General features: G+C 37.3%; 4 protein-coding genes across 4 annotated transcripts; 2 read left to right on the forward strand and 2 right to left on the reverse strand.

Annotated features, from left to right (window-relative positions):
- Window positions 1-4104: 4104 nt before the first annotated feature.
- On the reverse strand, window positions 4105-5191 carry CDI (Nucleotide-diphospho-sugar transferases superfamily protein). The gene has a single exon (XM_087321832.1). It carries the CDS (start codon window positions 5125-5127, stop codon window positions 4345-4347), a length of 783 nt encoding a protein of 260 aa, XP_087177958.1. The 5' UTR covers window positions 5128-5191; the 3' UTR covers window positions 4105-4344.
- A 3224-nt stretch (window positions 5192-8415) lies between these two features.
- TRM11 (tRNA modification 11 protein) lies at window positions 8416-14354 on the reverse strand. Its single transcript, XM_087321974.1, has 6 exons — window positions 14033-14354; window positions 13074-13285; window positions 12373-12690; window positions 11087-11161; window positions 9553-9627; window positions 8416-9331 (listed from the first exon to the last, which is right to left on the reverse strand). Exons 1-6 carry the CDS (start codon window positions 14268-14270, stop codon window positions 8795-8797), a joined length of 1455 nt encoding a protein of 484 aa, XP_087178100.1. The 5' UTR covers window positions 14271-14354; the 3' UTR covers window positions 8416-8794.
- A 1294-nt stretch (window positions 14355-15648) lies between these two features.
- LOC147868644 (protein CURVATURE THYLAKOID 1A, chloroplastic-like) lies at window positions 15649-17735 on the forward strand. Its single transcript, XM_087321844.1, has 5 exons — window positions 15649-15910; window positions 16264-16367; window positions 16550-16657; window positions 17016-17087; window positions 17430-17735. The coding sequence occupies exons 1-5, from the start codon at window positions 15757-15759 to the stop codon at window positions 17499-17501; spliced, it is 510 nt and encodes a 169-aa protein (XP_087177970.1). The 5' UTR covers window positions 15649-15756; the 3' UTR covers window positions 17502-17735.
- Window positions 17736-19520: 1785 nt separating this feature from the next.
- On the forward strand, window positions 19521-21344 carry LOC147868645 (uncharacterized). The gene is made up of 2 exons (XM_087334004.1): window positions 19521-19919; window positions 21054-21344. Exons 1-2 carry the CDS (start codon window positions 19574-19576, stop codon window positions 21098-21100), a joined length of 393 nt encoding a protein of 130 aa, XP_087190130.1. The 5' UTR covers window positions 19521-19573; the 3' UTR covers window positions 21101-21344.
- Window positions 21345-23163: the final 1819 nt, after the last annotated feature.

Below are 23163 nucleotides of genomic sequence, written 5' to 3' on the forward strand. Positions count from 1 at the left end.
CATTAAAATCCTCCATCTCTTCCACCAATTTAGACGAAGTATATATATATATATACATTCTTCCCCTTTTCCATCTATAAGGATGGCTTCCCAAAGCGAAGTTGTCCTTATAACATCAGCCATGTCAACGCCGGATATCACCCAAAGGATGTACCTATGACAACAAAATGACATGGTAACCTCATCACCTCAAGAAAAAAATGCTTCGGCCTCCACACCATCTTCACTCAACCTTATCACAAAAAATTCTTCATTCACTCCACATCAACCATGTCGCCGAATACGCCAAGTTCCTATATAAATAACAACAAACCTCATGATCTGCTTCGGCCATTAGTCATCATAGAGGAAAGCTTATTTTTTAGGAAAGAAGGGGCTGAAATCAATTGCAGATGTGGTAAATGACCAAGGTCACCTATTAGGCTTTAATGACATGACATGTCGTTATAGTCTTGGGCCACATCATCGCGTTATTTGGAATCAAGTCACAAAGTTGGTACTTTCCTTACTACTTGTGCCACCTCTAAATCGATATCGCAGGCTTCAAGATTGGATGTTACAAAAACACAACATTGTTATGCCAATGACTAAGTGCATCTCTTTCTCACAGATTTCCTGGCTGAAGGTTTGGGAAACACTTTTGGCTATTTGGACAAATTTTGTGTGCCCTATCCAACAATGCGTATTTTCTCCAATGGACAAGATTCTAGGCACTCTGAACCATTTGGACGACTTGCAATAATAAGGTCTTTGATCGAAACCAACTGCATGAAGTTCGCTTCTTCAAGCAATCCCTTAGGCAATCTCTATTTGATTGTCTGCAACTTAGAGACATCACACTGCAAATTTACACTCTTTAGTTTGAGCGCTTCTAAGCTCTTTAGTGTGTAATCGATACTTGTATATTTCTCTTTATTCGTTATAGGTTTTCACCTCACTTTGAGGATAAATTAGTAAGTTCTTAATAAGTAGAATTACTCAACAAAATAAAGGGTTGAATATAGTTTAATGAAGTATGCCCCAACAAGTGTGTGATAGAAGCACAATCTCACTCCATCATCCCTTAAAAAAAAAGGAATTCACCTATTTAAGAGAGGGTGGGGAGCGAGAAGCTCATAATAAAAGTGGAAGTTGGATCCCCTCAATAGCAAAGTGTGTTTACTAAATATAAACTCTTGAGTATGAATTTTACATTTCACATTCGCCTCTCCATTTGATATGCGGTGTTTGACTTTTTAAAACTATGCTTTGAAGAATTAACTATTGATTTCTAGGTTTGCAATTAGTTAATGAAAGTCATCCCCAAGTGGGTGGTGAGCCCGTGTGGACCTTAGCAATTGAGAAGCTAACTTCCTATCAATCAACAGTTTACACTTTACTACGCACTTGGCAACCTTGACTATGTTGGACAATTCCAAAACCCTAAATATACTACATTCAAACTCTACTACCTAAGAGATAAGGTTCCTTAGAGGAAGGAATGAACAATTCCCCTTGCTCAGCCCCTATTGGCCAATGGCCAACTTGATGTAGTTAACTAACCTATTGATCTTGTTTTTCTCACATTAACTTCAATACACAACCAAAGTAGTTGATCACCCCAACAATATCACTATATAACTAGAACCAACACTTGGATGGCCATGATGGACCAATCCTCCAACACTTCCAACCAAGTATGTGAATGTCTCTGAAAGGTGACCTACTTGCAAATTTCTAAAGTTGAACCAAATGAAACTAATAGAGTTGTTAATCCATAGTTTCATTCTCTAGTTCGGCTCAAACCAAATCGTTGTTGAATCTTGAATCATTATATAATTACTGACGATATGAAAAGACTAAAGAAACAAATTCATTCCAAAGTCCTAGAGTCACACATCATACTATTCTAAAACCATATACTAGATAGATTTTGAAGTTCCCACTAACAAATCGTAATTAAACATGTTACAATCAAACTAAAGTCTAAGCACCTCTAGGCATATCCATTGACCTCACACTCACTTTTAATTCACTCTCAATCTATCCTTCATGAATGTTCTACATGAGGCAAAAGGCCTATTGATCGTATTCAACCTTACCTTATTACTAACATGACTGTTAACTTTCGTAGAGCCCTAACACTCCTTCACACTCAATAACACAACCTAGGTATTGAAGTTGCATTATGGAATCAAAACTAACCAAATATCACTTGCTTTTTACATGCTCTTCATATAGTGCAAACGTGAAAGCAATGATGATATATTAAGAGGGGGTAACAACTTGAGTATCATACTAAAGAGAACGCCCTAGAAGGTTGAGCTCATATGTGTATGCCTTATTCGCACACCGAGACTTGATGCTTCAAAGTATGAATATCCCTTCTTAAAAAGGAGATACACATCAAGATAACTTTTGTACATAGGTCCTATGGGTCAATATTGGCCTCTCTATGGACACTAACAAATTATCTATCTATATATTTATCCTCCATTTATGATGCATTGGCTCAACTATCAACCCCTACGTCATCTACTTTGCACTTTGAAAAGAGGAGTGTATTTTGAGAGTATCATAAATATTTAACACAGTCAAATTCTCATTATTTATATTTCTAAGTCGGCATAGCCCCGCCCCAGGCAATTGGAAATTGCAATGTGAAGTTAGAAATATGGAGCATGACATGTTATGCTACATCACAACCTAATCTTGAAGTTGCATTATCAATGATATTGATCCCCCAAACCAACACGATTTGCCACTAGTAAAAAAACACATGGAGATAACTCGATCCAAATGTTTCCACATTTAAACCTTTGACGCTTTCAAATTTGGTCTAGTTTTATGGTTGTCTCTCTACAAGGAGTTCAATATGACGTTTTGAAGGATGGAGAAGGCAAGGATCATCTATATGCTGCAATGAAAGATTACTAGTTTCTAATGCAAGCCATGCAACCAACACTCCATCAAACTTCACATTTGCTTTGGCATGTTGATCTGATGTTAAATAAGGCAATGTTATTGTGAAGAGGTCCAAGTTACATATTATTGGATGAGTGAATCAAGTCTATGCAAGGGACCAAAAGTTTTCAAGATATTAATATTCATAGCCTATGAAGGTATGGACTATTGTAAGCCCATATCCAACCATTGTCCCTTCATTGAATCCCAAGAGTGATACCTTGTAAATCTAGGTGTCCTATACTTAATATTTGCCATGCCAACATTGTCGTGAAAAATAACATATGATATGCCTTTTGGGATGTGAAGTGATACTGCTTGTACATAATAATAATAAAAACTCTTTAAGACCCAAGAGTTTAAATGAAGGGGAAGCAGATCCATAACATATCAGATGCAGCATCCATAATTGCATCAAGATTGCAAAGAGCCTAGTGATCCATGGGAGATTGAAGCATTTGCAGCTGCGATCCCATCATGTTCTGAGACTTGTTGCAGATAGGAATGTACCTAACAGGAATATTATGCAAATGTCAAGCTTGCTAACCATCATTTTTATCTACTCTTGTAAATGAGAACAATTTACTTCTGCCTTTCTATGTTTCTCTGTATTGAACCACTCTATCTAGGTCACAGTCTCACAACAATTATCTTCTTGATTGTTGGCAAGACATTATGTTGTGTACACTTTAACATGGTACTCTAATACACTCACTGGTTATGCAAACAAGGCCACATGACACTTAGCCTCCCACCCCCCTTCCTCTAAGTTCAATTTTGGAGGGAGAAAATATCCTTCATACAGAAACAGAAGCTTTTGTGTGCCCTTCAAATTGACAACAAATTAACGAAATTTATGTTGATGTGATCATACATCATATCATATTTAGTATCTGGGAAATAAAAGATTGAAAGTGACATCTCTGTTTGTTATGCAGAAGAACAATGTGATAATCCGTGACAAATAAACCATCGATATGACACGATATCAGTATGTTCTAAGAAGAAGAGATTGACATTATGTAGTGGTAATGCAGTTGTTGAGTGTCCACATTTAATATTCCATTAAGAGGTTATAGTTATTTCTTGGAAAGGAGAGTTCATTCTAATCAGTTGAACATGAGTTAACCTTAGTTTCAAGTCAATCAATGGTCTCACATAATAACCATAGGCTGTTCACATTTATAAGTTGATTTATGTCAATCATCATTGACAAACACCAATAGTGAGTTCAAACCTTAGCAACTCCTAACAATGCATTGTGTTGCATTGCATTGACAAAGAATCAATTTTCCATTGCAAAATGAAGATCAAATAAGTTGGCCAATGATTCAACCAACATGATATACCAATAAATGCAAATCAAAATAAATAAAAAACAAATCCAAAACTTAATGAGGATCAAATAGCTTGGCCTACACTCAACAAATACTCATCTTTCTCTTGGATCCATTCTTTGGCATACTCACAATCCTTCCAAACATCGAACCAAGGACCGCCAGAAGTGTAATGGATCGCCTTTGGAAGTCGAGATCCAAGATCATCCTGAGGCATTTTATTATGGCCAACAAGGAAATTCCACACAAAAGGTATAGATCCAATGTCCTCATCATCCAGCCACATGAATCTGTGAAGAAAAGCACCGCTTTGAGAGTTCACTACTTGCGGCAGGAGCACCTTGTTCTTAGGATGAGAACAATTGTACAACACCATGGATGACCAATTCTTCCTAGGATACGAAGTCTGCGGGACGCCGTCCATCTTTGTGGCCGTCGTCGGTGTGAAATCGTGCTGGACACACATGACTGCGAATGTGTCATCGATGAGCTCGACGAGGCCACGAATGTCGGCGGTGTAGAGGAAATCGCAATCGACAAACATTGCCCATCCTTCGAAGTTAGCGAGGAAAGGGGTGAGGAATCGGGTGAAAGAGAACTCGGTGCTCTCGGTTGGGCCTCGCGTCCGGGTGTAGATGCCGGCGGACCGGAGATCCGACTGGACGATGGGTGTTATTTCGATGGGGAATGTGGTGTGCTTGAGGAGGGAATGCCGACAAACTTGATAGGCTATGTCTTCCCTGGGGTCATACCCAACATAGATCTTGAGTTTGTGTATGGAGGACCCACTTTTGGAGATGATTGGGGTAGAGTTAATTCCCATTTGCTCTGGTTTGGAACAGAGCATTTGTGTGCAGAGGAGGTGTAGTAGTGTATAGGAGGAAGCAGGGGAGAGAAAGAGAGAAACAGGGGAGGACTGAGGAGTATAAATATGAAGTTAATTTAGTGTCGAATGTTTTTTGTAGGTGGGTCTTTCCTTTCCTTCTCCTTTGGTTTTAAATATCTTCACACTAAATAAGATTTTTAACCCCCCCACCCCTTTTCACACACAACAACAACATTAACATTAACCACCATTATCATTGTGACCTTCTTCTTCTTCTTCTTCTTCTTCTTCTTCTTCTTCTTCTTCTTCACATCACATACTTTTGTCATTACTCCTTTCTATAACTTAAGATCTATATCTCTATTGTGGTCTCACTCTCTCTCAATATCATTTGTTTCCCATGCTCTTTGACAAAACAAGTCATGGGCTTCCTCGAAGGATGGCCCCCTCTTTTATTTCACTAGGCCTTTTTTCGCCCATGTTCTATGGTTTCTTGGTTAATTCAAGGCTCACTAATGCATTCGTGCAAGCTATCCCCCCCCCCCCCCCCCAGTTTGGGCATTTGGTGATTGTTTAAGTTGTCATGTGGATTTAATCAAAGTCAACGATTGTACAAGTTTGTCCCTAACACAAACAAAGTTACATGCCTCAATTATGGTGGATATTCAAGAACACTCGATTGGTGTCTATAGCATCTCGACCAGACACGTGTTTGTGAGTGATATGTTCATGGATGATACTTTATCCTTAAATCCAAAAATAGTCAAGGTTTTAGAGATTCTAAGAACAATGGACATATGTTGAGTTTCAACTAGTTTGATATGGCACAATGTTAGTTTTAATGAAGTTTTTACTTTAGTGAGGGTCCTCTCCTTTAATCATTAGGCAAAGTAACGAACTCAATTAGAGACACAAATAGTAGGTTCATACATAAGAATAGTTTGTATTGCAAACAAAGGCAGGAGTGTTGTCTGTTATGACATGCCCCACGTGCAACTCGAATTTACAAGTACAAGCCCTTGACTCTAGCTAAAGGAATCACTTGATGAGAAGTCTTGACATAAGCACGACGTTTGCCTTCTTCAGTTTGCCCAAGACTAGATTGCTTCAAGGAGATTTTGCAAATGGAGCTTCTATAATAGCACCCCAAGACAAGGACATTCACCTCACCCTATTATAACAAACCCCCAGGCCCCACTAGCTCATTTCTCCTTAGGCCAACCTCCAATTACCCTAACATCATCTTGAACCCCTCCAACTATGTACTAGATAACTAAAACTTGATCTCGAAGTTAGAGCCTAAAGTATGCCTAATTGTACCAAGTATAAATGGAACCCCACCATCTTCACATTAAATACCTCACTTGCCTTCCCCGCTCCCATAAATCATTGTTAGACTAGATTGATTGTTTCCTCCTCAAGCTCTCAAGCTCTTTGCCTCCTCAACTCTCTCGTCTTTCTTGCCTCCATCTATTTACTAGAGCTAGACTTTAAGTCTAGTCTCTCTTGACCGTTTTACACATCCCATTCCGCCTTGAAACCACTATTTCCCTAGGCACTCTTTCGTTCCTAAAGTTTTAATTCTTCCATCTTCCACCAATTTCTACTCATGACTCTCCTTAAATTTTCTAATGACCTCCACTAATGGATCCTCAAATATGGATGAGACATTATCTTACAAATCATCGAAACCCACTCTCTTGACTTTTGTAATCTACCCTCCCCATACTAATACCACCAATTAATGAATATATCTTTGTCTTGATTAAAAAGATATTGCTAAATAAAAAACACTCTTCACAATTGGTTGTGAATTAATAGAATTTGCCTGAATGGGCCAACACAACGCATACGTTGGAGTGTAGCACTTCCAAGGGTCTCTACCTAGTCCCAAAGGGTCACCTTCCTCATGGTGGGCTAACCGAAAGATTGGGGATGTCACTTCATTAGTGCATAAAAACATTTACTTTGCAAATTGCACTTTGTGCAACCATGGAAGTCTCAAATGTTTCTTAGGTTAAACTAAATTTAACGCACACCTAAACATTATACCAACTAATAAATATGTTTGCTTTTAATTAAATAGATCATTACTCAATAATAAACATACTAGGTGTCCCAATTAAATAGATAGATGCTCATTGCTAAGTAAAATTGATGGTTTGATTCAAATTGACAACAAATTTATGAAATTTATGTCAATGTGATCACACATCATGTCATGTTTAGCATGTGGGAAAAATAAGATTGAAAGTACCATCTTTGCTTGCTATGCAAAACAACAATGTGATGATTCGTGACAAATAAACCATTGATATCATGCATCAATATGCTAAAGACGAAGACATTGACATTATGTATTGGTAATGCAATTGTTGATTGGCCAAACATATGATTCCAATAAGTTTTAGTTATCACTTGGAAAGGAGAGTTCATTCCAATCAATTGAACATGAGTTAACCATAGTTTCTACTTCTAGTCAACCAATGGTCTCACATTATAACCATAGAAAGAGAAGTTGATTTATGTAGAGCCATTACGCTAATTATTGTGGATCTAAACCATCTTCAAAAGTATTGAGATATTTAACATTTGAACCATTGTAGAATTTAATATCATCATATATGCAACAATCATGACTAAGGAATAAAGGCGCAGTATTTAAAGAGGTCATGACAAAACTTTAAAAAGCAAAATTTATAATAGTATCATCACTCCCAAAGATCATGACAAAAAAACAATCACAATTATATACGAGTATTTATAAAAATGATGAGAAGTTGATTATGTAGAGAATTATGCTACATTGTTTGTGGATCTAAACCATGTTAAAAATTAGTGAGATATTTTAACATGTGATCCATTGTAGAACTTAATATCACCATATACACAACAGTCATGACTAGATAGTAGAGATAAATAAGAAAGACGCATCCTTTAAAGTTAGTGTTGTCACAAACAGTTGCGATGACTGAATGTTGAAGTATTATTAAAATTCAGTCTGAAACACAATGGCAAAAAGATAATGAATTGTCACCGCCAAAGGTCATGACAAAAATCTGAAAATAGCAAAATTTAATAATAGTACGCTGCCAAATGTCATGACCAAAACCTGAAAATAGCAAAATTTACAATAGTCCATATGATTATCATCAAAGGTCATCACAAAAAACTTTAAAAAAGAAATTTTATTTTCAACATAATTTCAAAATTGATGATCATAAATTTTACATTCATTTATCAGTTTCATAGTTACCTAATAAAAAAATCAGTCGCCATTACCTGTAAAAGATTGATTTGAACAAGGCAAAACCATCCCAATAGCAATTGTATAAACTTTAAAATTCATTAGGTATGTGGTAAGTTGTTCTTTTGCAAAACCCTCTCTTCTACTTACAGTATTGAATTAAATCATAATCTCATTTTTTTTGTCAAAATTACCAAGAGCTGATCTTGGGCCACAATATGTTGCATAAATATCTCCGACGGGCATTTTGTTATGGCAACTGAATCACAAGTAAAAACATCTCCCGTTGGAAAATACACCAGTCTTCCTTATATACTATCGTCCTCTTCATGTAGGGGTGAATGAAAGACCAAAGAGTTGTCTCAAATGTGCCATCTTGGATGTGTTTTTAAGTTAGATACTGTTTTCCTAAAGATAAATTTTTCTAATAACCCAGCAACGTCATACATGCTTTCCCCGGTACTTGGGTCGAGGATCTTGCTTATCATTACAATGATCTGTCGATGAGAATACGAGAGAATGCAGACTTAGATCTCTTTCCTCAAGTAATTCAGCATGCTTTTCCCTGAATTCCTGATGCTTTTGGACAGCTTCAGAGGCCATTTTGTCAGTATACAAAGCGATTTTCTCCATTGTCAGTAAACACCGACTCCATCGCATACTCAAAATCTGCTCACTGCTAGAAATTAGTTTGAAACAATCATGCCTTGGGTAAATACTTTCATAGCACTCATCCCTCGCCACAGGAAAGAAGAAGACTAATCTCCCCCCTAATACCAATAATCGCGCAGAGATGTCCAATAGATCATGTACACATTCCGAAAACATGTACGGAGCTGTGGAAGGAATATGATCTTTCCTCTTATCTTCTGGTATGATATATGGTTCTTTGACTCCCTTCAGTAGCTTACGGCCTCCTGATTTTCTCCCTCCTGCTCGTACTCCATAAGGAGGATCGCAAATAATTGCATCAAATACCTAAATAAACCACAATTATACTCAAAACCCTAGCAATCCCTCAAAGTGCTTCACGAATACAAAATACAACAGAATTGTTAACACTACCATAACATAGATAGTAACAATTTATCCACATATCATTAAGTCCAGGCATTATTATAGCTTTAATCATCTCCAATATTGCCGAAAGCAAGAAACACAAATGAACATTATTAGTCACTCTTAAGATAGAAAAGAACCTCTTTCAAATTTGATCGCCATGCAGGACTATTATTGTCGGCCCGAATTAAACCAACTGGTGAAGGTAGGTTGTACTACACATCAACAAAAAGCAGAAAGTAAGTGCTAGTCCAGACAATTTAAATAAATATCTCCACAATAATTAGTTCAGCTAAAATCCCTTTGTAAATTATTTTAGTCGATTCAGCTACGAGTATTCCTAAGCCACATTTCTAGAGTATTCCTAAGCCACTATAAAAAGAGGCACATGGCATTATTGAGAACCAAATCAGTTCAACGCCATTTTCTTCTTGAGCACTGACGATGTAATATCACTGATCGGATTCTTACGTGACACGCAGAATCTACATGATTGTTAATCAAGCAAAATAATGCAATAAACTGAACCCCTGGAATTGTTACACATTCACACCAATAAGGATCAACTTTCTCATCTGCACTGAAATCCTGATACAGGAAATACCCTAGAAACTAACCATCACAGATTTTTGTCAACTCTGAGATAAACTAAGAGTTTGCACAACATGCATGTAAACATAACCCAGTGAAAATGCGACCCTTCTTGAAAATTCAAGAGCTCTTAACAGACTATTTGACTCTAAAGATCTTTTGAAATACATAATTGGTTGGAGTTAGCTATTAGATGATTGGAAACTATCTTTGAGATGGTTACATATTTAAAATATCGCTTGATATGTAAATTTCCAAATCCATTCTTTGACTAATAATTTCTGTAGAATTATAAAGGAGATTTATCTGTGATTTACAATGCTTTTTAGAAGTGTGCCCTTACATACACGGGGCATCCTCAATTTGGAATCCTCTATTAAATTACAGTGTCACAAGGATGTGGTATTTTGTTCTCAATTCTACTTTTTAATTTTTTCTCCCAAACTTCTGAAAATAGACCATACAATATTATATAGCTTTGTCTGAAACAGCTGTCATCCAACAGACCATAGACTGCATGAGTTAACACCATTAAGTCACTTAAAAGATCAAAGTGAGTGGAATAAGTCAATGGATTGGGAGCAAGCGTATTCTTATTCTAACAAACCTCTTCTGATGTAAAACTTAAATTTGAGATTTAAAACTGCTAGAGAGAGACTCTTGTGTGCTAGAATATTGGCTGAATGGTTATCTTACCTGCTGCGGTCAGTGGAGAGTGCCCTGGATGGCCGGGTTCAATCAGAAAATTTGCCTAAAATAAGGTTTTACAGCTGGATTATGTTTTTAGGCCATGAGTAAAGATATACCAAAAGGAGTCCCAACATTGGGGCCACAAGCTGTAAAACCCCTTGTTCAAGAGCAATCTAGCATCCTGGATGTAAAAGATTTAAGTCTCACTGAGTCTCTAATCGTAGGAGAGTGAAAATTTTAGCTGAATTGGTTGTTCAATTAATTTTTGGCCACTATCTGGAAGAATATATCAGTTTCAGATAGAGCTTTCAATACATAGAACAAGATTACTGATAGGATTTTGACAAAAAATACCTCTTCAAAACTACAGGAGTATTTGCAAACTAGACTTACCTGCTTAAAGTTGCTCCACACATTGCAATTTGGACCATGTCCATCTCTAACAACCTTTAAATCAATGTCTGCACCCTGTGAAAAATATATACTTTTATAAAAGTAGAACAGTTTTGGCTTACAAATAAAGTACATGTGAACAAGTGAGATCAAGTAAGAGGACAGATGGAAGGTAAATAATAATAATAATAATATAGTAATTAGTTAATTACTTGAGTACATAAAAATTAAAATATATAGCTACTCAATAATAAAAATATCTGTGGCAAATGAACAGATGCATTTACTTGGCACTTTCTGTTTATGAAAAATCAATGATTTACATTAACAAAATGCTTGTATAGAGTGAAATTCTGAACTTGCAATGGTATATATAAGCATAAACACATGCACAATCCATACATGTAGATGTGTATATGCATGAGGAAATTTACAAATATGAATGTGTGTGTGTGTAAATGCATGTTTGCTATGTATGTATGATGTAGTCATACATCTCAACATCTTTTGACTATAAATAAATAACTGTAAAAACTGACAGCTGTACAGTGTCAACAACTTCTCTCCTACCAGTGAATTACATGGACTATTTGATACATTGAACAGCTAGGATTCCTTGTTTATTTCAGCCAAGAGAACATGGATGTTAATTCTTCAACATGTTTAACTAGGAAGGGCAGGTGGAATCTAGCACATGTTACCGAAAATTATCAAGGAATTATAAATAAGCAACCTTACATAAGAATGGTAAGCTGTATATCACATTGATCCCCATTAGAATGTTCGATTTTTTACTGTGTGTTGCCGATTTCCTCAGAATCTCAACTTACAATCATGATGACAGATTTCAGTCACAGTACTCGGAATTAATAAGAATAAGAAAGCTTACTTAAGAATAGTTTGATTCATGTCAAAGATATCATCTTTAGAATGTAAATGTTTACAGATAATTATGTGTTTCATGTAAATGCATATTTACTCTAAATTAATATGAATAAAAAGCTTACTTAAGGAAGATTTTGGGAATGTAACAATGATCCTCTCATAAATTGTAACATAAGTTCAAGTCTTTGTTAAACTAGGTGCTTACCCATGTAAACGTGCATTTCCTTAAAATCTCAAATCACAATTATAACAAGAAGATGCTACCTTACTTTCAAAACAAGTATTCGAATATTGATGCTCTCAGCTAATTACGTCTAGCCATGCAAATGCAAACATTTCCTCATAGCCACAAGCTTAGACTCTTTATGACAACATTAGTCTCATGCACATCTCAAACTTACGATCGTGATGGCACCAAAGTGAGCTGCAGCTACAAGAATGCTCCCAGTACCAACAAATGGATCAAACACAAATTTTCCCGGTTTTACCAACGCTTGATTCGCCATAAGAAAAGCTAGTTCTGCATCCATGGCTGTTGGACCAAGATAATTGCGCTTACTAAGCTCGTACTTTGTGACCAGATTTCGTTCACTATTTCCTATCTTGCGACCAAACATTATTAGTTTTTGTATCACGGGAGGAAGGCCATTGTTTATGATTTCTTTGTCTGTCTCAAGAAACCAGAAAATATGTTGTGGCTTCTTTAGGTCAACCTTTCCCTGAGAAAGCAATAATCATTCCTATGAAATTAATTCATAAGCCAATGAGATCTTCATTCTCAACACTGGAAACTTCGTACAGGAAATTCTCTGAAAACACACCTAAGCTTTTCTTTACTTCCCCAAACGTTCCTCTGTTTCGTTATTTCCTCAAATGTCCTTGATCAAATAGAGAAAGAGCACAAAAATGACGAATTAACCATATAATTGGACAAATAGAACCTATAATTAGGAAAAAGAGGATAGGCCGTATAATTGCTCTTTAAGGAGTTGACCATATTGGGAAATAACAGAAGAGACGGTGCATTTGAGGAGATATCAGAAAACTTGAGGAGTATTTTCGGAGATTTCATCTTAATTGCATACATATCTAAACTGCTAACCTCAAAAGAAATGTAGTCTAGACTGTTCATTCTTTCCGTCTGTTCACGAAGACTCAAAGCCTTCCCAAAACATTCAACTGCTATTTTAAATGTAGTGTTTGGTGACAAATATGGATCCTTTCTGTCCTTTGGATAACTCTGGATTGATTCACGCAATTCTTCCAATGATTCTCCAAATCCCCATACTTCCATCACTCCTTTCAGAAGAAAACCTAAAAAACGTTTGGATGCATGAATAAAAGGATGTTTTTTCTCCAGTTTCCTCTAATTGCATACATTACCATGATTGAGATGCGTATTGGCAAAAGTTAACATTTTCTTTGACAATTATTTCAGAATGTAGGTATCACAGGTTATGAGAGCTGGAAGAGAAACAAAGAAAGAGAATTAGATGGAAAAAGGGGCAGGGCCATGATGAGAATTGACAGTGATAACCTAAACGGATGATAATTCAAGGAAAAGGGGCAGGGCCATGATGAGAATTGACAGTGATAACCTAAACGGATGATAATTCAAGGATTCACAGCACATGTGGTGACATCATCCGTGTACATATTTTGCTTTCTCTGAGTTATTTCACATTACATGAACTACAGCTTATAAAAAATAGAATAAAAGGAAAGAGAAAGCACAAATGTTTAGATGCAAACTATGAAACTTAACAAAATCTTGCTTTTGAATTATTTCACATTGTCAGCATCGCAGTTTTCAGAATTAGAGGACAACGAAAGGAAACAAACGAGAGAGAGAGAGAGAGAGAGATGATGGAGATGGAGATGGAGATGGAGATGGAGATGGAGATGGAGATGGAGATGTGACGAAAATAAAGAAGAAGAAATTATGATAATCATGAAGAAGAAGAAGGCAATCGCCACAATTCGAGAAAAACGGGAAGAATTTCAGCATCATAACCCTCATGCAATGAATCAATATAATGAGCAGATTGCAAGACAACTTACTCCTGGACGCAATATTACAAGCCATTTCTTCAGAAGGCAAGTCCACGAAGTAGAAAGGAGAATCTGGATGATGATGCGATGGCTGCTTGAAACGAAGAGGAAGGTGACGATGATCATCGCCTTCCTCTCTTTCTCGTCCGCTTTCTTCTTCTTCATCTGAGAAGAGCTTAGCGAGCGCTTGGACCTCAGGCAACCTGTAGTCCAACAAGCGGTGAAGGAAGTAGAAGAGATACCACATGTCGCCACGTTTCTTCCTTCTCAGGCTTTCTGAGTGCAGCTGCAGCTGCTGATGAGACCGAGACTGCGTATGGTTTTGTCTGGGTGAGGAGCAAAGGGAGCAGCCATGGATTACAGAAATGTTCGCAGGAACTACAGAAATGTTCGCCGAAATTACAGAAATGTACCTTCCTGCTCCTCATGGTTGGGTAGAGGTGTCGGGTAGAGGCGTCTCGAGGGTTCCTGCTTCTGGTGTTCCACCAGAGCAAACCCTAATATGTCCGCGTTCACATTAGCCCACCGGACACATTCTCTCGCAGAGTGGAGACCTTGGCTCTATGTATGTGCATTGTTGGTGCTCATGGTAGAAAACTATAGCATGATAAGAAAGTCGTACTACGAGTGCAACATGCATCGTCCGTAGAGAGACTCGAGATCCCACCATAGGCTTCGATTTACCCGCTCTCTCTTCGTGTCGCAAACTAATTGCCACCTGGCCTTCGTTCTTGCATACATCTGTATATATTAGCCCATGATGAGCCATACAGGAAATTATATGTAGTAGTTTCTTCCATGAGTTGAAAACGTTATAGGTTATGCATTCTTGGTAGCATGCCTTTCCTTGCGATCATTCCCTTGGATGTTAAAGTGTGTGAAGGTACAAATTCCATAGTATGTTTGAAGGGACCTTGCATGAAACTAATAATTCTATGTTTATGGATGCATCATCGAGCACATAAATCCGTCCATTATAGTTCAAACCTAGCTAATGCAAAAAAAGTATGTTAGTTCATCCCATTGGCTCGATTAGGGGCCCATCAAATATATGCCACGTAGCTAAAGTATACGTTAAACTATTTAGTTTGAACTCCATTAAGGACAACAGGCCTAACCATTTAGAAGTGTAACTAATGAATATATGACAACAATTATGGCCATGAAGCCAACAATTATGCGCAATGTATGTCGAAGAGAGACGTCCCACCATTCAATCAAATTCCAAGCTCAAGACAAAAAAGTGTGTCTGTTGCGCTCCAATTTGTTGAGGAACCTCATTGGATACTACCATACACATTACATAAAACAATTAATATACGTATGACCATTTCAACAAGCTTTCGGCAAAGATCCCCATTACCATTCATGCTAGAGACTTGCATCATGTAGTCCACAACTAATGAATGCAAGGCACGACACAATGACGTGAAAGACAATGTCGAGGATGTGTGATGTGCGCATACATACAGACAGACACATGCACACATGCGCGCAAACATGCATACATACACACACACACACGTACGTACAGATATACAGTGTACATACATACATACATACATACATACATACACACATACATATTGTTACATTGTTACTTGCTTAGCCAAGTCAGTCCTAGGGGAAGTATTTGTGAAGAAGAAGATAATAGATAGATAGACTGTATTGAGTGCCCAGCTCTTCCTCTCAGGAACAGAGTCGCTTTTGAAGAAGCCATTATCTACACAGCTATGGCTTCTGTTTCTACCCCTTCCCCTTCCGCTGCTTCTGCTTTGCTTGTCTCCGCAGCGCCTTCATCGGTTCGATCCCCCCCTGCTTCTTCCTCTGCCATACCGTTTTTGGGCAGCAAACCCATCAAACTCTTCGTTTCACCACGCCAACAAGGTCAGAGAATCTTCTATTCTTAAGACCAGCAGAACAAAATCACACCATGTGTTAGTATGTATGTGTATGTTTGTATATGCTCAATGTGTGCGTGCGCGTGTGTGTTTCTGTATCTGTCCTTGTGTATTCTGTATCTGTTGCTCACACAATTGCATTAATACCGATATTAACTTAGACTAGGTTCATATGTGTCATGAAATTCGAATTTCCATGTGGGGTTTGATCAAAGATGTTTGCCTTTCATATTAGTTAAGCTTGGCATGATTTTCATTATGAATGCTTACAATTTTGGGATCTTTTAGTTTTCCTTATGTATGAATGGCTATAATAAAATATAATTAAACTTAAGGCAGGCTCACGTAGATCTTTGCCGCTCATAGTGAGATCAAAAGCTTCATCTGAAGAAGGATCAACGAGTTTTCAGGCTGAAGAACTACTGGATGATTTGAAATCTAAGGTATATATGACAAGGATCCGTTTTGCTAAGGGTTTCAGTGATGAATTGGTTCTAGGAGGTTACATTGGCATTATCTAAGGAATAAATGAACAAATAAATGAACAAATAAATGAACGAGTGAACGAATAAATGAACGAGTGAACGAATAAATGATGATGATATTATATTATTGTTTGTTGCAGTGGGATTCTATTGAAAACAAGACTAGTGTTGCGATATATGGTGGAGGTGCCCTGCTTGCTTTATGGTTGTCCTCAACCATTGTCAGCGCAGTTAATTCAGTGCCCTTGGTGAGCTACATGTATACTCAATATATATGTGTGCCAAAACATGTATGTGTATTCATTTATCCATTAGTACATATATACTTACATAGATCTATGCATCTGCACAAGACATAGATATATGCATAAATATATTCACATATACACTCACACACACATATCTATTGAATATACACATACACTTATCCATAAAATATACACATCCATATGCATAAATGCATATATGTATGCATGTACATATATACATTCCACATGTATATTGTAAAGTAGGACAAGAAACTTTGTCAACCTTCCTCTATCTCCCAAGTCTCCACATTATGTTTGCTTTTTAATATTCTTTTTACTGTCCTCTTCTCATTTCCAGTTACCAAAGTTTTTGGAACTTGTTGGCTTAGCATATACTGCTTGGTTTGCATATCGATATCTTCTCTTCAAGGTACTTCCAGAAAACTCTACCACATTTTGATTTATTATGTGCAAAAACAATTAGCAAGATGTCACTGCAGCTCAACATTTCCCTCCATCTCACTCAAATCCATGATTTTGAACAAGTTTCAAAATTTTGGAAGATAATTAATTTGATCTAGCAGAACAACGAGGAGGATTTAAGCGTTGGAAATTAATTACTTCTTGAAAATGTGAATCTCATTGAGAAATTTAAGAAAATTAGTTTGCTAATTAAAACCTTTCATAATTTTGTTTGAAAATATTTATTTGTGCATTTATGTTTGGCATTGTCTAAATCGTTCGTCTTTGCATTGATGTTTTTGTTAAACAGGAGAATAGAAAGGAATTGGTTGCAGACGTTGAAGAGCTCACATCAAAGATTACAGGAAGTGAAAAGGAATAATAGGCATACAAGGAAGTTTTTCAACTCTTCATATTTATTTGTAACCTTCTGTTAGTCGCGCTTGTAAATATCATCTCTATGACATTTTAATGATTGGGAGTTTCTTTACATGGAAAGACCTGTTTCGGCTTGGTATTAGTGGATTGAGACTTAATGTAAGACCTTGACTTGTGTTGGTTTTCTATACTTTGTTCAATTCGAAACTCCAAGGAGAGGAGATAATTAATGATCCAACGTTCGTTCTGTGCATTTGGTAAGTCGGATTCAGTTAATATTGCATAGTCCAGATATCAATTGTTGAATGGACACAATCGGATATAAAGTTGTGATTACAACTTGTGAAGTTTCAAAAGTTGGAAAACACAAATATATGCATTGCAGTTGAAGTTTCCAGTAATTCCCAAAACCTCACGTAAAGGCCCAAATATCTTTATCTTGGGAATTTTTGATTGAATATGCTATTGCTAGTATGGATTCCAATTTCAATTCCTACCCCATGCTACAATGGCATCGCCTTCAATTTTGGGTTTTTTGAAAGTTCATGTCACATTTTGGACAAAACAACCCGCATGGTAATTTGAAGTGCTTCATAACTTTTTCCTTCAGTTATAAAACAATTCTTGCTAAATGCATGTTTGGAGTAGCAATATTAGCCTTTCAAAGGTATAAATGAGATTAAACACTCATAATTGAATCAGCATTGACCATTGATACACAAATTTCAAGTCACCCCTTGTGAAGCCTTGGTCATTCACTAGGATTCCTCATTGTTGGTGGGTTAATCATGGTTCTTTGTATTGTCATATGTAAGGGGGGCAAGGAAAATTGATTTGGAAGTTTTTGCACTTGAGCTCTATAGTTGTGCCTTTATGCTAACCTTAAGAGGGTGGTTTACCTTGCCTTAAGATTCTCGTTAATGTAGTAAAGACACCAAGGGTTTGCAATGTTGTTTTTAAAATGTGCATTGCATGTTACTTTTATGGGAGAGAGAGAGAGAGATTCAATCATCCAACACTTAATTATGGGCAGGGCTTTGTGCTAGCTAATCATAAAACACTATTAAAGTGGTTACCTTACCATATGATTATTGCTATTATGGAAAAGATGATAAGGGTTCTCTAGTATGGCCATGTTGCTTTTAATATATACATTACTTTTATGAGGAGAGAGACATAGATATATGTAGAGCCAATCATCCATTAGTCATTAGATAGATGCAATGCATTCGCGATATCGCTCCCCTCAAATGAAGCAATTAAGGGCAACAAAACCATGTGATGTGTAATTCTCAACTATATCGGTTCATTAGAAGGAAGCAATAATTGGGTGATCATAATTGCCGACCCCATACATTCGCCCAAGTGCTAGAGGCCTCACATGTTAGATTAGATGTTGTACTGCTAAAAATTACTGGTAAGGGGAGTATTGATCCCCGAGTTAGTGATGATAACTGTATTCAAAGTTTCCACAACTCTTTGACGACCATGGATGCTTGCGTACTCACGATATACGACGATCACAATCAATGTTATATACATCAATCCAAGTGAAGGTACACGTACATCCATCCATCCATACCTAGAAAACACACATACGTATGTATGTACATTACATACATGCATTTCTTACAAACGTACGTACATTGCATGCGTACATTACATACATAACATTACATACATACACACATAGTATGAAGTTTGAACCATACGTACATTCGCATTCGAGAATGTTTCAAATCGTTCGAGTACGGTAAACACCCTCGGAGTATGGTAAATACCATACGTTTTGTATTCATTAATAAGGTAAATGTTTTTGTTTTTTTAAAGGTAAGAAAGTTAAGGTAAAAAGTGTTCTAAAAAAAAAAAAGAAAAAAGAACATAAGAATGTTTTGATAGCATACGTATTCGTTGGCATTCGTATGAAAAAAGAATGATTGCCCATGCATTCGAGTATATTATTACGTACAATGCGTGACACACACAGAGAGCAGAAGAAGACAGACGCAGAAGAAAGAAAGAAAGGAAGGAAAGAAGGAAGGAAGGAAGGAAGGAGCAGAGACGAGAGAGACAGGAATGGTGGTGTCAGAGGCTGGCCCTGGCCCTGGCCCTGCGGCGGGGGCGGCGGCGGCGGCGGCGGAGGGGCCAAAGCGCCACCCGAACTTCCTCCGCCTGCTGTACAGGAGCGCCGCCGGGCAGAAGCATGGCCTGGCGGTGGTTGTGCTCTCCACCTCCTGCCTCTTCCTCTCCCTCTCCATGCTCCACCACAAGCGGCGGAACGACGACCTCCTGCAACACCTCTCCTCCCTCCAGCACGACAACGACTCCCTCAGACAAACCATAGCCGCAGCATCCCACATCGTCTTCTCTTCTCCCCCTCCCCCTCCAATTTCCCCTCAGGTCTCTGCCGCTGCAACTACAGGTACCATCTCTCTCTCTCTCTCTCTCTCTCTCTCTCTCTCCTCCCCTATCTTGATTTCTTCTCTGCGCTCTAATGTGGATTGAAAGTCCATCTCGCTTGTAAAATTCTTTGGAGTTTCTGCATCGCCAAAAGACGCTTCTATTCGTCCCTCTCCCTATTGCTCAGGCTACTGCTCGCGCACTCTCTCTCTCTCTCTTTCTCTGGGTACCCCCACTGTGGCTACTATTGGATGAAGCTCTATCGAGCTGTATGCCCTTCCCATAAGTTTAACAATAACAAACACATCTTGAAAATGTTTCCAAAATTGTCCCCCCAAGGTCAGAAATTGGAAGTTGGATGCTGACCACAGGAAAATGGAGAAAGCCATTTCCTTTTCTTTTCAGCCAGATGGATCCAAGCCATCTGGTAATGGTCTACAAGTGGGCATGGCATGCACACGGAGAGGAAAGAAAGAGAGACGAAAATATGATTCCATGTTTTATTGGAATCCTTCCATTCGAAATGGATAATGACCCAAAATACGTCAAAGCTCTGGTAGTATTACAGCCCCATTAACACCCAAATTTGGGAAAATTACCCTGGAATAGAGAATTAGCATCATCCCAGGTTTTCCATGGAACTAAGTACTTGCAAGAAACAGCACTCTCTTGACAAGTGCTGTGTAATATAAGTAATTTAATGGATTCAGTCTTGGTTAATTCAAACTTGTCTGGTCTCGGGTGACTATGGTAGTTTGTGTTTCGTTGTAATGGTACATCTTTCAACAAAAGGAAAACTAATTATGGTCTTAGAATGTACTATTGGAATCGTTCCACTGTAAAAAGACCTCAAAGAACTTTCATATATGTGTTAAATGAGGTCACGTACCGGATAGTTTGGATATATTCCCCTGTATTTCCCAAATAAATGTAGAAAGTCTTTTGCAATCAAAATTTCACCATGGCATGATCGTAAAGTTTTTATCCATTATTTCCTCGTATAAGAAATCAAGCACTTCTGTGCAGTTCTTCTCTGGATTCCTTAATAAGATCAGCCTCTCTGAATGCAATGTATACATAAATTCAGTCACTGTTAAGTGTTTATTTCCAAATATATAGAGTGACTAATGAATGTTTTTGTTTTACTTTGTGTCAGATTTACCTGCATCACCTTCAACTGCTGGAAGTGGCTTCATGGTTTAGGAGCTACTTTACTATGTCAAGGACTTCAAAGATGTGGCACAGGCATGTTAAATGGCGTTATGTTCTTGTGAATATTTTCCTTTGTGCTTCTTGGAAAGAGTAGAAGATCTTGTATACAACATGGTTAGAATCTCATGGTTGTGTTACTGAAAACATCTTGATGGGATCCATCGATAGTGTAGAGAATCTACTATGTACGAGTTCTTTGAACTTCTTGAATAAAGAAAATATTGCTTTTATACAATGTGGTTAGAATCTCATAACAATCTTACTGAAAACATCTTGATGGTATATATGTGTAATATAAGTCTACAAAATTCGGCTTCTTGTTCTTCTTGAATAAAGTAGAATATCATTTAATTTTGCACACATTCAGCCATCTGCGCTTTTTTATCAGCTCAAGTGTCATATTTGTTCTAAAACACATTCATGACTGTGTTTCTCAATGTTCACGCATGCTTTTATCTGTGTCCTATAATGCTCTCATAAATATGATAAATTTGTATGTCTTCTCTGACATGTGTGAGATTTGTGGTCTCAACAATGGGTTTCTCATTCATATGTGTTGTCCTTTACTCACAAGTTGCGAGTGTTTATCTTTTTGTGTCCCTATGGGAAGGGATCTTCTTTCATTCAGCAGCTTGCTCATTTTTATCATCGGAAGTATCATATTCAATTTGAAACTTAATCATGCATGCATTTATCTGTGTCCTATAATGCTGTCATAAATATGAGATTTTTTTTGTCTTCTCTGATGAATACGAGATTCAACAATTGGTGTCTCATTCATGTGACATGTCTCTTGTATATTGTGGCCCTGTAGGAAGGTATCCCCTTTCATTTACCATTTGCTCCTTTTTATCATTCAGCAAATACAGTTTCTCAGCCCAAATATCTAGGCTGACTAAGTAATCTATAGATATGCATTAACCTTGAGTATTCACTTAATGGAAAATCCCTCCGTGAGATTTCGCAGCTTGTATTTAAACATTTCTGAGATGGTATATGTTCTTATCCAAATGCATGTGCTAGGAAATTCTATTACTTTATTTATATTACTTTTGGTTGACTATTTTCCATGATGACACAACAGTTTCGAATGTAATCTCATGTTAGTTCTCGTAAGTGGCATGAGTATTTTGCATCTTCAATGTGAAATAGGGATTTGGGCCACTGAAGAGGAGACTAATTGACTGCATGTTTTCCCCCAAACAAATTCGTGAGTTTATAACATTCTACTGCAATGCTTCACCTTTTGTTATATTCAAGGTTGCTTTCCCCACAATTTCAACCTTGCCCTATTTCTATATGCACCTCTCTCTATCGCAGTGTGTGCTCTGTATTCTAACATTTGTTAGAAAAAACTTGAATGGTTGAGAATCACTAATGAACTTTACACAGTATGTGGAAAATGTTTCATTTTGGTCCATAGGTCATATTTGACCTTTGACATGATTATATTATACCACCCTCCCTCACTCTCAAACACATCTCTCTTGAAAGGCCAATCACTCATGAGTCCTTTCCAATGAATAACAGCCACCCCATATATCCTGTCCTGTTGATCACCTTTCTAATAAAGTTTTCTTTGCCTTTTCTTCATGAGGTGGATTAGAAACGGTTGTGTTTTCTTGTTTTCTTATTTTCTTTGACAATCAAAACATTGACTGTAGTTTGTTTGAGGCATCCATTGCCCACACATGCGTGCACATATGACAATACTACTTTGAAATCCAGAATTGATGCACTTGTAACAACGGAAGAAATGTCATATACATATATCTTTCTTCTGGATGTCTGGTTTACAGCCATCCTTGTCTACTTTGATAACGTTGAATGTTAACAGCAGATCTTTTTTGATCTTTCTGAGACCATATCCCCTCTGTGCTCATCTCACTATTTGTATTGCAAAGTTCTATTCACAATTCGGATGGCAACTCGTGTATTTGGTTTTAAAAATAATATGGATTTAGAAATTTTAAAAATGACTTTTACCTTGTATAAGAATTGAGAATGATGATTTTTGCTGATTGTTGTATTTCTCTTGGAATTCATTATGCGTC

This window comes from Azolla caroliniana, unplaced genomic scaffold (genome assembly GCF_043228905.1).
Source record: "Azolla caroliniana isolate FFs.n. ecotype wild unplaced genomic scaffold, voAzoCaro1.0.p SCAF_1, whole genome shotgun sequence".
NCBI classification, from domain to species: Eukaryota; Viridiplantae; Streptophyta; class Polypodiopsida; order Salviniales; family Salviniaceae; genus Azolla; species Azolla caroliniana.

What these genes read in the sequence shown, in the direction of transcription:
- LOC147868645 (XM_087334004.1), top strand. Translation starts at nt 19,574, where the DNA reads ATGGTGGTGTCAGAGGCTGGCCCTGGCCCTGGCCCTGCGGCGGGGGCG. An exon ending in CTCTGCCGCTGCAACTACAG is followed by an intron (nt 19,920 to 21,053) that starts GTACCATCTCTC and finishes ACTTTGTGTCAG; the next exon opens with ATTTACCTGCATCACCTTCA.
- TRM11 (XM_087321974.1), bottom strand. Translation starts at nt 14,270, where the DNA reads ATGTGGTATCTCTTCTACTTCCTTCACCGCTTGTTGGACTACAGGTTG. An exon ending in TTGTAATATTGCGTCCAGGA is followed by an intron (nt 13,286 to 14,032) that starts GTAAGTTGTCTT and finishes AACGTTTTTTAG; the next exon opens with GTTTTCTTCTGAAAGGAGTG. An exon ending in TAGACTACATTTCTTTTGAG is followed by an intron (nt 12,691 to 13,073) that starts GTTAGCAGTTTA and finishes TTGCTTTCTCAG; the next exon opens with GGAAAGGTTGACCTAAAGAA.
- LOC147868644 (XM_087321844.1), top strand. Translation starts at nt 15,757, where the DNA reads ATGGCTTCTGTTTCTACCCCTTCCCCTTCCGCTGCTTCTGCTTTGCTT. An exon ending in CGTTTCACCACGCCAACAAG is followed by an intron (nt 15,911 to 16,263) that starts GTCAGAGAATCT and finishes AACTTAAGGCAG; the next exon opens with GCTCACGTAGATCTTTGCCG. An exon ending in CAGTTAATTCAGTGCCCTTG is followed by an intron (nt 16,658 to 17,015) that starts GTGAGCTACATG and finishes TCTCATTTCCAG; the next exon opens with TTACCAAAGTTTTTGGAACT.
- CDI (XM_087321832.1), bottom strand. Translation starts at nt 5,127, where the DNA reads ATGCTCTGTTCCAAACCAGAGCAAATGGGAATTAACTCTACCCCAATC.